This window comes from Panthera onca, chromosome A2, assembly GCF_046562875.1.
Source record: "Panthera onca isolate mPanOnc1 chromosome A2, mPanOnc1 haplotype 2, whole genome shotgun sequence".
In the NCBI taxonomy this organism is placed as follows: Eukaryota; Metazoa; Chordata; class Mammalia; order Carnivora; family Felidae; genus Panthera; species Panthera onca.
In genome coordinates, this window is record NC_138340.1 from 96490742 (window position 1) to 96505100 (window position 14359).

Below are 14359 nucleotides of genomic sequence, written 5' to 3' on the forward strand. Positions count from 1 at the left end.
ACTTTAGAAGAAAATAACATTTTATACAGCATTTATAATAATTGTTTAAGGAGGGTTAACTAGTTTTTTGAGCTATTTTGAAAACTGTGTCATGTAATAATGCCTTAAATAATATATTGCTATCAATACCTCTGAATGTATTCAATGTTTATAATATCAAATGATATGAAACCATATTTAAATTTTTTTCAAATATGTGTGATTTTTCAAATATACATATGACAGTGAGAGATAGCACAGCTATTATAATAGCTTTTTCCTTAGACTGTCTACACCATTTTTATCAGATAAATTATAGGTAGCACATTATAAGAATATCAGCAAAGAGTGTAATTCACTTCATACAGTAACTTATCTCAGCTACTAAAATCTTTTCATTTTGCAGGAAAGAACCTATTGATATGATGTAATCCTTACATGTAGTAAACTTTAGTGAATAAACAGATAATTGGATAATTCCTCTACACCTTCAGAACACACACTTTTTGCCATTGCTGTGTGTCACACTACAGATGTGATGAATCTGTGCTGTCAAAACAGTAGTTTATTAGCTTAAAAAAATTAGCTTCATTTTGAAAATTTCTCAAGCTCTCTTTTCTAGTTTTATGAGAAAACCTAAAGAATTAAAATTACTGATTTTAGAAAGTTAACCTCTGTATGAACAAATAAACTTTAAGAAAATAAATGTAAAAAAATTGATGAAATTTTAATTTCCTTTGATATTCCAAATAATTGGACTTAAATAAAAATTAAATTTTATTATTAGAGTCACTAACACCTACTTCCTAAATATAAAAAAGGAAAACTCTTAGACTTTTTGCATATAAGGCATTATACTAACTTGGAGAAACATTAATAATCCGAGGTACAATATTATAGCAATAATTTCACTTTTATGGACTCCCTTAAGCTGTATAACAACAGCACTATAAAAGACTGATCCAGTGGTAAGGAACACTTGAAGTCATATTGTGAAATTTATCTATATTCCAGCAACAAATATTCTGTAGACTAGTTGCACTGTATTGGATATAAACATCAGACTTCAAAAAGTGACCTCTAGCTGTACCTCAAAATAGTTGGCATTTACTTCCCCTTTATCATGTATAATATTAGCAAGCATAACACAACTATTGTTGACTGAAAATAAACTCCTGTATCTTTAGAGAAAATAGAAATTATGGAGTTGTACTTTGAATAGACTTTACAAACTACATTTTGGGCTTCAAATTAAAAAAAAAAAATTAATATTTATTTATTTTTGAGAGACAGAGAGAGAGCATGAGCAGGGGAGGGATAGAGAGAGAGGGAGATAAATCTGAATCAGGCTCCAGGCTCTCAGCTGTCAGCACAGAGCCCGAAGTGAGTCTTGAACCCACGAACCACAAGATCATGACCTGAGGCAAAATTGGAAGCTTAACTGACTGAGCCACCCAAGCACCCCTTGGGCTCAAATTTTTAAGATTTTTTTCAAAAAGAAAAAACAATCAGGGGGGCACCTGGGTGGCTCAGCCAGTTAAGTGTTTGACTCTTGATTTTGGCTCAGGTCATCAACTCACTATTGGTGAATCCCACATCAGGCTCTACGCTGACAGTGTGGAGACTGCTTGGGATTCTCTCTCTCTCCCGTCCTACTCCCCTCACGCACTCTCTGTCTCTCAAAATCAATAAATAAACTTAAAAAAAAAGAAAAAAACAATCAGATATCCAATATTCTAAAAGCAAAAAGATTTCCACATTACATATGGTCTTTACAACACACTATCAATGGAGAAAAGTGAATTTACATATGAATAACTTAAGGGATAACCGCTTTAACTACTTATGAACATGCTATTTCTCTAAAGTACATTTTAATTTTATTTTAGTCAAAATCTTCAAATAAATTGTCTATAAGTTCTTCTTAAAGCCAATTACAAAAATATCACTTAATGAAATGACAGCATTCCTATTGTTATACAGTTAAAAATAAGTGGGGGCACTGACACATAGGATACTTTCAGAACCCAGAAAAATGCACAAAGGCAAGAAGTCTGTTATGGTAATTGTTTATTTTTTCTAAGAATTTCAAAAACTAAAAACTACATAGGCTTGAGTTTGACAACATAAACACTGGGACAATCACAACTATGGGAAATTCAAACACTTCTTAGAAAAATTTACAACTGAACATTTCAAATATGTGGGATATATACAACATTAGGTATAAATTTGAATAATAATCACATTTATAGTGAAAACTATAACAAAAGATACCAGTGAAAGCAAGGCTTGAAACTACTGAAAAAGGCTAACACTTAAATTATTTAGCTAATCTGTTCTTATAATTTAAAGAATAAAGTATTTTTTAAGTCCCTATCTATTGACTATAGATAAAACAAGAAATGAACTTGACTTTTAAACCTGATAAGTAGGAAGAATGAAAAACAGAACACCTAGTGAAAAAAATTGACATAAAATAGTAGGAATGTTGAAGGAAGACTCAAACTCTAAGACTAAAGAGGAGAATGAGGGGAAAACAGTAAAGTCAAGAAAAAAAAAATAGGACTAGCCATTGGGCAAAGAGAAAGGCTAAAGGTATTTGGAGAAATTATACTTAACACATTTTTCCCTATTGTGTATAAAATATTTTTTGTAACTTTGAAAACACACCTTTTCTGCATTTTGTGATAGGTAACTCAAATGAAGTAGAGCTGACAGTTTACTACAATATCTTTAATTAAAATCATTTTCATAAACTGTTTCAAGTTGCACTAAAATCAGTCACAAATTTATGGCCTATGTGAATACTTGCCAAAATAGAATGCATTAAAGACTATTAAATCTATATGTAAACTGTAAAAAGAAGAAATTCATTCAGTTTTTAGGTCTTTAATGAATGCTGTTGACAATAAATGTTGTTCTAAGAAAACCACAATCATCTACTTATTGAGCCTCATTTCTCCTAAAATGTTCTGCTTCTTTTCTGGAACAAAGTGTGTTATTGTTTAAAAGGTTCTGAGCTGTTTTTCAATTATCTGAGTGAATCTGCAGCTTAAAGCAAATATTTACCTTATGCCCACAATTAAAGAAAACCCAAACAACAGCTGAAACACAATTCATGCAGTGCCTTACCTAAGAGAAGGAGGTATATTTTGCACTGAAAGATCCCAACCGTGCTGCTGAAGGACTCCATGAAAGCATCCTGTCCCATGCATACAGTGCCCTGTTCCTGGTGGCAACTTGGTTCATGGACCAGCAGCTGGTGGTTTATTTGCTAGGGAAATTAGCAGTGAGGTAACAGACCCTATCCTGTCTCTTGCTTCTGTGATTTGAATACAGAATGAATGTGTATACAAAGGACACAGGGAGTGGGAACACCTGTTATGTGCTCTGCAAGAATACCGGCTTATGACTTTAGAACAGCTTTTTAGCGATTATCAGACTATCAGTAATTGTCAGTGTATTTCACGAATCATTCTTAGTTATTAATAATCACATGAAGGAGAACATCCTTTTGGGTGACTTTACTGAAAAATAGTATGCTTTCATAATGAGAGAATATTGTGAAATTTCCTGAAAAATGTAAGTTGGTTTCCTATCAGGCAAAAACTATGCCATAATTTTGAAATTAAAATTCTTTTTCTATGAAAATTGAAGTATTTCATATATCTGCTAAATAGTTATAAATCAAGTCACTAAGTAACATGTAAAAATTATACTAAAGAATTAAAACAGAGCACTGAATATCTTTAAAACTGATTTTTTCTATGTAATATTTTCTATTACAAATGTCTGGCATGGTTTTATTCAATCTATGGATTCATGTTATTTTTAAAAGCAAACCGCAGGTGTGTTTCCAAGTGACAGTGAATCATGGACCATGCATAATTATAATGAAAACAGATAATATCTGAAGCTACATTTTCACAGCTGAAGCATAGAGGAAGTAAACCAATGGCCCAGAGAAGCTCTTATAGTCTCTGCTGTGGTGTCAGGGCTATAGCTTTTCAGCCTGGCTTCTTCATTGCCATGGGAGCAAGCAGCCTTAGCACTTCCTCTTAATTTGCTAAGTTATAAGTTAACTCCCATTTAATTTCATTTATTGCAAGAAGGCTCTAGTCCAAGACTTCCACTACATAAAGTATGTAACAAAAGCATGTAACATAAAGCATATAACAAAGTATGTGAGAAAATCTGCACCAAATCCAGCAAAATTTCCTAGCGTAAATCATTTGTAACCATAAAGGCTCACTTGAAGGAGTTAAATGATAAGAGGAAAGAGATTCCCAAGCGTAATTAAGGGTTAAAAAAAAAAAAAGGAATGATAGTTATTTTGGAATCCAAGTTTTGAAACACTTTTTGCATTAAGGCTCCCAACACTTCCAGAAATGCTTCTATAGGCAAAGAGAGAGAGAGAGAGTAAGTGACTTTTGGAAAACCTGAGGCCTCTGCAGAGGTCATTTTATGATCTCTCCATGATTCGGAAAAACAGCCAGAGCTTCCTCCCAGGTAATTACTATAGCACAGTTTTCTCTGTGGTGCCTCTAAATCTTGGACATGTATCTACTGCAGCACTTATCTCACTAATCTCAATTAATTTTATTGCATGTTTATTCTTGCTCTGGGCAACTCCAATACAGAAACCAGTCGAATTTGTTATGGATCCTTAGCACCTACCTGGTGCCTAACTAGTATTTTTATTAAGTTGTTCCCTGAGAAATAAACGCCAAATGCTCGTTGGCCCATGTCTTCTGATTCTCAGCTGATGTTAAGAAGTGCATATAATTTTAATATTGGTTTGTACAAAATATAATTCAGAAATATAGATATCACATAGATTTCCCTCATATCTTTTAAGTCAATATTAATCTCTAATTGTCTTTTTAAAATAAGCTCTTTCCAGTGTTTTTCGAACCCAGTGCTGGCACATAAGGAAACCTTTTGGGCCCTAGGCAAAATGAGAGAAATGAAGACAATGTAGTGATGTTTTTTCTTAATGTTAGGTTTACTCAATATAAAGGGCTGATTTTTATTCTGAGATTTTTTGTTTCTTTTGCATGATATTTTAAAATGTCCTTTATTTTATGAAATAGGTGATAACAGACACTATATAAACAAATGCCAAAATGAATCATAGTTGTGATCTTTTCATGTCATGGCACACACGGAAAAACGGCAACACCTGTATCTAACGCCTGGGGAAAGTGCTACGTGGCATATGCAATGCAAGGCGCCCTCTAGTGGCGGGTGGTGGGCATAAACTCTTACGGGTCCCAGTCATTTCTAAATACAGGATGTTTGCACAGGAAGTCGTACAAGGTAATGATAAAATAGAACTTCAACTGTTGTCAATTTTTACATGGTTGCTGAAAATGGTTTAAAGTGCTTTATTATTATATAAGAAATTTCCCACCATCAATATCTCACATTTGACTTGTAACCCACAGAGGGGTTCTGCTGTACTATACTTTTCAGTGGCCTATTTATTGATCTTAGTTATAATTACATTTAAAGTGAAAAGTCTGATTAATCAATCTATATCCATGGTGATTAAACTTCAAGCAATGAGAGGCACCTGGGTGGCTCAGTCAGTTGAGTGTCCAATTCTTAATTTCAGCTCAGGTCATGATCCCAGGGACATGGGATTGAGAACCATGTCAGGCTCTGATCTAAGCATGACTGCTTAAGATTCTCTCTCTGACTCTCCCCTGTCTCTAAAGTAAAAAAAATAAAATAAAATTTCAAGCAATGAAAGGAGTCACTGTGTTGGGGGGAGATTTTAGGGAAGGGCTTTTTTGCAGCTTTTCACGTCACACTATTTATCCTCTAGTTTAAATTGTAAATAAGATTGGTCTTGTTTCATAAGGCAAGCAGTCTGCTACATGCATTTCAAACCCCTGCATTCATTATTTATTAGTAGCATATGAATATTTTGGAATGGTAAGAAGAATTGGAAAAGTGGTAAAATGCCACTGCCAAGGTCAATGTAGAATAGTGGGGACTAAGAACTGGTGAAAGAAAGCACTGTCTTATGTTGTAATTAGATTTCAATTTACAGGTTATTGGAAAGACCTGGCTTCTAGAGGAGGCCATCGCAATCGCCTCTGGCTGTGCTGGTGTTCACTCCTGTACAGTTCTGTCTCCCAGAAGCCTAGGTCTCCTCATGTGGCTGCTAAACGACTATGTAGCAGTCTTCCTTCCTGGGCTCTTCTCCAGGTCACTGCTTTACCTTCAGTAAGTGTTTTTGTTTTTGTTTTTGCTACTCCTTGCTCCGAAAGTGCAGTTACTTCATCCTGGAGAGGCCACAACTTTGTGCTGCTTTCATGTTTATAGGATGATTTGAAATGTATCTTCCTAATCAAACCAGCTTTTATTTAAGTTTCCAAAGGCTCCTTTTGTTTGGGCCACCAGAAATATGCCCTTATCCTACTTTCCTGCTAATGCTGCTGCCTTGTCCAGATCAACTTAAACTCTTTGCTCTGATGTTCCAAAAATGGGGCTGTCACTCCTTTACCAAGGGCCTACCATCCAGGAAGCCTTTCTTAAGACTTATTGGCAGGCCATCCAAACTTTCCACTAGTTTACTCTGGCCTACCACTAACGTCCTTCAGGGAAATATGAAAGTCCTAAATAAGCCTTACATTCATTTTTGAAAAATGGAAATGAGATAACATGCTTCACCTTTTAAAAAGTGTCCTTTAGGGCTCTAGGTTTTTTTTGTTTAGTTTAGGGAATTAAAAATGCATCACGTATGGCTCAATTATTTTCTATCATGTTAGGGTACGCTGAATTAGAAAATATAGTTTATTTAGACAATAGCACTGATTTACTTTACATGTTTTCAACATTATAGTTACAGCCTTTAAACTTTTAGAAGACTGGATTGTTCATTTCTTTTTAGTTTATAAGAAATAAACTAAAACTTAAGAGTATTAGAGTAAAACAAAGTTTTAATGCTTTCTTGACTTTTCAGGGTCACGGAGATACAGAAAACTCTCATTTCCCCGATTTGGCTGATAGAAAAAGACAAATACATGGAATAAAAAAAGTTTTTTGTTTTGTCACTTGTAACTTCGTGTATTGACTATATAAAGGGAAAATTCTGGGTTTGGATATGGGTTCTAGTTCTGACTCAAGCTCTAATTTTAAAATGTGTGACCTTGAAACCTGAGATGGAAAAATTTTCTCATATCTAAAGAATGGATTTGAAATTCTAGAGCTGGCTGCCTATAAGAATCACTGAGGATCTTAAACAAAGAACCTAAAAGAAAACATTAGCAATGGCAGACTCCGCCAGTGAATTTGAACGGTCAGGTTTGAGAACTACTGGTCTTGGATCAGCTATAATATATGCTTTTCAACTAGACTGTAAACTCTTTGAGGACTGAGACTGTATATTACTAATCTAAAGTGCTTAGTGTAGTGTCGCCTAGTGCCTAACAATCAAAAATTGAATTGGGTTTCATTTTACATGCCAACATAGTCAGCAGTTTCTGTTTCTTTTGGTTCTTTCAGAGACTTTTAAATATTGAAGATTTTCATACAGTAAGAACTGCCTGGCAATAAAGACCAGAGCAGGTAAAGAATAAACTAAACTAGGTTGCCCAAAAGTACCTGGAATTTTTTATGGGGTACAAATAACAGAGAAGCATATAGGGAAACATAATTTCAAAAAGAACTGTTAAGCACGACAGAAGTATGCACAGGGTGGTTCTTTTGGAGCAGAGAACTGGGAAGAATTGTGACTAGAATACTTCATAATTGTAAGGTGTTTTACAATGTATAAATTGCATTCACCTACATCATCTCATTTATGCTTACAAAAACCCTAGGTCAAATATTACAACCTCATTGGTAAAAATGAGACAAAGACAAAAGACAAGACACTGAAGTCAAATAATACTTTCAGAACTGGAAATAACCTCTGTAAGGTCCTCTAAACTTCAGTCATTTGCAAACTACTTTTATTATTTTTGCCATATCTTAGTACCACCCATGCTATTTTTTTTACCGAAGTTTTTCATTAGTTTGGCACACTTCAACACTTTTTCAGTTGTCCTAAGAAATACTTTTGAAATCATGGGTTTCTGATAAACATTAATTAAAAGTAAATTTAAAAAGAATTATTGCTACCACCCTTCAGGACTCACTCTGCAACACCATACATGAAATTCTTACTTAAAGCAACATCTTGGGGACGTCTGGGTGACTCAGTTTGTTAAGTGGCCCACTTTGGTTCTGGTCATGATCTTGCGGTTTATGGGTTTGAGCCCCATGTGGGGCTCTGAGCTAACAGTGCAGAGCCTGCTTGGGATTCTCTCTCCCTCCGTCTCTGTCTGCTCCCCCCTGCCTTGTGCTTTCTCTCTCTCTCTCAAAATAAATACATAAACTTAAAAAAACCCAACATCTGCATAATCAGTCCTTCAGTTTCTGCTTGCATGTCTGCAGTAATCTCAGACAAGTTACTTAGTTTCTCCATACCTTAGTTTCTTCATCTTTAAAATGGGGATAATTGAAAAAAAAAAAATAAAATGGGGATAATTGTACCAACCCCATAGGATGCTTATGTGGATAAATGAGATAATATATGTAAAGCTATTAGCAGAGTTCTTGACATGTAGTAAGCGCTCAATAATTGTTACCTGTTGTTAGTGCTGGGTCGCTTTTTTCCCCCCCTGGTGTTCTCATAACTAGAACTTTTTTTTTTTTTTTTTTAATTTTTTTTAAGTAATCTCTACACCCAACATGGGACTTGAACTCACAATCCCAAGATCAAGAGTCACATGTTCCACCAACTGAGCCAGCCAGGTGCCCCTGGAAAGTTCTTCCTTAAATTAAACCCAAAGACTCTTCTACCTTCCTCAATTTAACTGAATTGCTAAAAGTTGAAATGAGAACTTTAAAGTGACATGTGTACTTATTGTTGCATTTTCCATCTTGACTTGCCTTAGATTAGGAAGGTAGTGAAATAAATAGGTAGGGGTTAAATCTTTGGGTTTTATAGTTTTTTTTTGCAGTGGATGCCAAGACTGAGGAAGAACAGCCCTAACCCTGAACAGCTGCCTATTGGACAACCTGGACCACACCTTTCTTCAGGCCAAGCCCAGAGCCAGCTAGAGAGTCCCAGGTTCTCAGGTCACTTCTGGGATACTGCCTTCCCTTAAGTTCCTGTCACGTCAATCTCAGGTCCTCCCACTCCGCCCGTCTCTACTAGGTGGGGTTTCCTCCATTATACTCTTAGGGGAATCACGTCAGTCTGGTTTATATACTGTCTTCTCAATGCTTGTTCCTGTCGTTCAATGCCTGGTCACCTACGAGTTAGCTTTTCGTTTTATCAATGGAGTTACCAAGGGCAAGGAATTCTGTAAAGACAGGCGGTCGCCGTGGTCACTCAGAGCAGCAAGATTTGCAGGCTTAACTGAAGCGTCCACTGTTTTGCTTGCTGGGAAATGTAGTACCTGGGCTGTCCTCTCCTCTTCATTGCGGGTGTCGGTGGTAGCCGGAAGACTACAATTCCCAGCATGCTCAGGGAAAGAGAGAGGATGACCAGGGTCGGCAGCTCCACGTGACTACTCACTATGGCTTCCCTGTGTACCGGCCAGCTGTCTGGTGTTTGGGCGTGATTTGTCAGTTCTTTGCCACAGAATACCCCTTTCACGATTTCGACATGCAAAAAATCAAATCTCTTATGACCCGACAGGTAAGTCGCAGAGGCTGAAGCAAAGGCCTCCTTCGTTTCTGCTGGTAGAGAAGTCTAGATGGTCTGTCTCTGGACCGGGACGGGCGGACACCTAAGGTATGGCTGGTGGCAGGTGTCAGGGGCACTGGAAAGTCGGGGCACACCCTGGAAAACTAATCTGAGCCGCCCTGATCGGAGCTCTGCTCAGGCGGGTAGCGGCGTCCCAGAAACATTCCTTTAGATAAGGTCAATGAGGGAGTTTCAATGAAGGCTATCTTGGTTTCCCTTCCTCTCCCTTTTGCCGTCGTTCCAGTGACAGTCCCAGCTGCCTGCAGGACTCCCTTTATCCAGGCTGCCTGTCGTCTCTGAGCAGGTGGCCTGGGTAGGCGGGTGAGGTCTGTGCAATAGAGATGACCTGGAAAGAGTGAAAAAAAGTGGATGAGTTGAAGACAGAATTGGTAGCTTGGTGACTTTGGGCAAGTTCCCAAACCTTATAGCCTAAATTTCCAGATGCTAAAATGAAAATAATTATTTTTGTTAATCTTATCTTACAATTCTGAGAGTCACCAATAAGTTAATGCGTGAGAAATTATACTTAAAAAATCATTGTTATGGCAAAATAATGGTCTTTTATTTTTTGCCACAATGATAATTCATGAATGGAAAACTTTGCTTTTTATTCCATCTCATAAATGTTATGGACTTCCTAGTCATGTCTCAGCTTTCTTCAAGCAAGAAATTATGACTTTAGATATCTTTATTTATTCAACTCTAATATTTCACCGTAATTGACCATACTTTATTACTTTTATATGAGAGAAGTTAATTCAGGGTTGTAAATTAGAGATTTTGAGAACTTTGGAGAATATGAAGGGTAGTCATTTAGTGAAAGTTTCATTTGTGAGTTAGGTTTGTTGTTTATTAGAAAACAGATTCCAAATTAAATTCTTATTTGAGAATTCAGAATTTGAGAGATACCTGAATAGGTTACAAATGGTAGATATCTTGTGAAGAATACATGAGTCCTACGTGATTATTTTACCCCTCTTAAATTTTATTGTTAATGTCACAAAAATAAAATTAAAAAGTTCTGTGAATAATAAAAGATTTAAGTAAGTGGCGATCCCTCACATTTGTTGAGTACTGGTATTATGGTTCATACCACTTGTTACTCAGGGATGTTTGCATCTTGCTCCATCCAGTAGTAGCTCTGTGACCTTGAAGAAGTCACCTTTTTTGAGCATTTGTTTCCACATCTTTAAAATAGGGATGATAACACGTATCTCATGGTGTCAGATTGATGGTGATGTTCATATGATATGACGAAGCTAAAGAGATCAAGGAGTTAACACAGCATCTGGGTCTTACGAAGGAAGTGCTTGATCACAGAGTTCATCTCAGTGGCTGCACTGATGCTGAGAAAGCAGGAAAACTGGAAGCAGGCTGTTGCAGTAACAATAGTAGATGATTTCAGGCTGACTTTTGGTATCTGTTTGCTTTTTTTTTAGTATCTCTTTAATTTTTACACCAATATACATTATATCACTACTACTCCTAAACTGCTTCTAGAATGCTGAATTTGGACTTTTGTACATCAGCTAAATTTGGTCTTCTGTCATGTTGCTTGCCATATAGTTCAGTGTAGTCATCACTGTATAGCAACATTGGTTGTTTTATTGGTTTTTAACCTTATTTTGTAATACTGGAGGGAGAGAAAAAACACAAGTCCAGATACCCGTGATATGTTTAGATCTCCTAAATGTAGTGAATTGTTGTGTAAATGGTGACTCTTCAGCCTCAATCAGTTGCTTATTGGACTTGAGCAGCTCAAATCAGTGCTTAGGATAGAAAAACCCTAAAGAACACATACAAAATAACTGGAACATACTGTGTAAAAAGTGAAGTAAAGTTAGAAGTTTTACACAGATTTTAAAAGTCATCCTAATTATATTTATTTATGGCTTGACTTCCACATATTTAATCATTACGAATACACATTTCATAAATCTTTAAGATGTGAAAATAGAGTGCTGCCTGGAGTTACATTGGGAGATTTTTATTTAGTAACATTTATTATTGGGTTAAATGTAGTAGTATTACAATACATATACACAAAGATGTTTCTTTTTTGTGAGGCTAAAGAATATACAAATAATATTGTTAATGTGGAGAGATATGAAAGGTCTATGAAACTTACGGTTTTTTTTGGCATTTCAGCTTTGCAAGGATCTTGCTTTGGAAAAGAGTGGGAGGGTGGGCTTTGTTAGCTCTGTTTATTTATATGAGGTCTGTTGTACAGCTTTCTCTATTATGCTGGCCTCTGTTTTTTCAATTCATTCAACAAATGTTTACAGAGCACTATGTGCCAGGCACTATTCTAAGTTTGGGGGTGTGCAGCAGTGAACAAATCAGACAAGTGCTCAGGCAGACATAGGGATTAATGCTTTGGAAGAATAGGGGATAGGAAGGTCTGGAAGTTGTTGGCAATTTGCGGTTGTTGATAATTTTAGATAGGGTGGCTGTGGAAGGCCTCACTGAGAAGGTGACATTTGAGTAAAAACCTGAAGGAAGTGAGGAAGCAAACCATGTGGATATTTGGGAAGGAGCATTCCGGGTGGAAGGAAGAGCAAATGTGGAGGCCTTGAGGCAGGACCATAGCTGAGGAACAGAGGCCAGTGTGGGTGGAGTAAAGTGAGGAGAAAATAGTAGAAAATGAGGTTGGGATGAGAGCCGAAAGCAGGAAGCCGGATCACACAGGACCTCATCGTGACCTCATCTCCTACTACTTTTTTCCTTACTAATAGCAAAGCCATGCTTCCATTTTGATTGAAATAGCAAGCAGAGGAGTGATGCCATTTTACATATGTGGACTTCACAAAGACATTTTTGGCCTCTTTTATTTACTTCTTTATTTTTTTAATGTTTATTTATTTATTTTGAGAGAGAGTGAGGGAGGTGCAGAGACAGGGAGAGAGAGACAATCCTAAGCAGGCTCCTCACTGCCAGCAAAGACTGGCCTCTTTTTAAAGAATAGGTTGAAGAGGGAAAAAGAGCAAAAAAAGGGAGAACAATGAGGATGCTATTGCAGTATCTGAATGAGAGAGGATGTGGGCCTTATACAGAGTCCTCGTGGTGGAAGGATTGAGAAGAGGCTGGATCTGTGGGTATATTGTAAATTTAGAGTTGACAGGACTTCTTGACAGATCAGATTTGGGCTGTGAGAGAAGGAGAAGCATTAAGGTTGATTCCAGATGGTTTGGCCCCCTCAATTAGAATTGCCATTTAACGAAATGGGTAAGGCTGAGGAAGGAACAGATTCAGGGAAGGCAGAAAGTTTTTAGACTTGCTTTTTAAAAGCCTCTTTTAGATATTTAAGTGGCAAGATTAAAAATAGGCACTTGGCTAAGAGTCTGAATTTCTGAGGAGAAGCACAGGATATAGATAAAAATTTGGGACTTAAAAACATATATAAGGTATATAAAGTGGCTAAGATCACCCATGGATTGAGTGTGGATATAAAACAGTCCATGGTTGGAGCTTTTGAGATTTCAATGCTGGAAGGTTAGGGTGGATCTAGCAAGGCAAACTGAGAAGGAGCAGCTGGTGAGGTAAGACCGCAGCATCTCAAAGACCACCTGTCCCCTATCAGACACTGAATAAATATTTGTTGGATAAATGTTGGATAAAGACAACAACCAAGTAGTGTGGGTCCTGGAAGCCACGTAAAGAATTGAAAAGAGAAAGGAGTGATCACCTGTGCTAAATGCTGCAGCAGATGGGTGGCAGAAGGTGAGAATGAGCTTTAGATCAAGCAGCATGGAGGTCATTGGTGACCTGACAATAGCACTTCTCATGAAGTGGTGGGGAGGAAAGCTGGATTAGGTGGGTTAGAGAGAAATTGAGGACTGAGTATAGCCACTACGTTGAATTTTGCTGAAGAGAGAAAGAGGCAGAAATCACCTCACATGCTCCTTTGATCATTGGGACATTTAGTTGCTAGTCTCATAAATGGAAATAGAAGATTCATTTAGGCATAATAGAAGTAGTCTGAATTGTTAAAATGTGCTTTGGGCAAAGAAAAGTGCAGAGGCAGGTATTTTAAAAAAAACTTTTTTATTTATATATTTTTTAATTTACATCCAAATTAGTTAGCATATAGCACAACAATGATTTCAGGACTAGATTCCTTAATGCCCCTTACCCATTTAGCCCACCCCCTCCACAACCCATCCATTAACCCTCTGTATGTTCTCCACATTGAAGAGTCTCTTCTGTTTTGTCTGTCTCCCTGTTTTTATATTATTTTTGCTTCCCTTGCCTTATGTTCATCTGTTCTGTGTCTTAAAGTCCTCATATGAGTTAAGTCATATGATATTTGTCTTTCTCCGACTAATTTCACTTAGCATGACACCCTCCATTTCCATCCACATAGTTGCAAATGGCAAGATTTCATTCTTTTTGATTGCCGAGTAATACTCCATTGTATATATATACTACATCTTCTTTATCCATTCATCCATCGATGGACATTTGGGCTCTTTCCATTTGGCTATTGTTGAAAGCGCTGCTATAAAAATGGGGGTGCATGTGCCCCTTTGAAATAGAATCCCTGTATCCCTTGGATAAATACCTAGTAGTTCAATTGCTGGGTTGTAGGGTAGTTCTATTTTTAATTTTTTGAGGAACCTCCATACTGTT

The 14359-nt window shown here is 36.8% G+C and overlaps 2 protein-coding genes across 8 annotated transcripts in view; one reads left to right on the plus strand and one right to left on the minus strand.

Annotated features, from left to right (window-relative positions):
- The window catches only part of HEPACAM2 (HEPACAM family member 2), a 42800-nt gene extending 39484 nt beyond the window's left edge, over positions 1 to 3316 (minus strand). For 2 of the 5 annotated variants that reach the window (XM_060632462.3, XM_060632464.3), the window contains exon 1: positions 3115 to 3316. In XM_060632462.3, coding sequence (XP_060488445.2) covers positions 3115 to 3193 — 79 coding nt within the window. In that variant the 5' untranslated portion in view covers positions 3194 to 3316. The remainder of the gene's footprint in view (positions 1 to 3114) is intronic. The other 3 variants (XM_060632465.3, XM_060632460.3, XM_060632461.3) reach the window with 2 other exon arrangements.
- Positions 3317 to 9259: 5943 nt separating this feature from the next.
- Positions 9260 to 14359, plus strand: part of VPS50 (VPS50 subunit of EARP/GARPII complex) — a 132565-nt gene continuing 127465 nt past the window's right edge. Inside the window, exon 1 of one of the 3 annotated variants that reach the window (XM_078442467.2) lies at positions 9260 to 9682. In XM_078442467.2, coding sequence (XP_078298593.1) covers positions 9650 to 9682 — 33 coding nt within the window. In that variant the 5' untranslated portion in view covers positions 9260 to 9649. The remainder of the gene's footprint in view (positions 9683 to 14359) is intronic. The other 2 variants (XM_078442465.2, XM_060632459.3) reach the window with 2 other exon arrangements.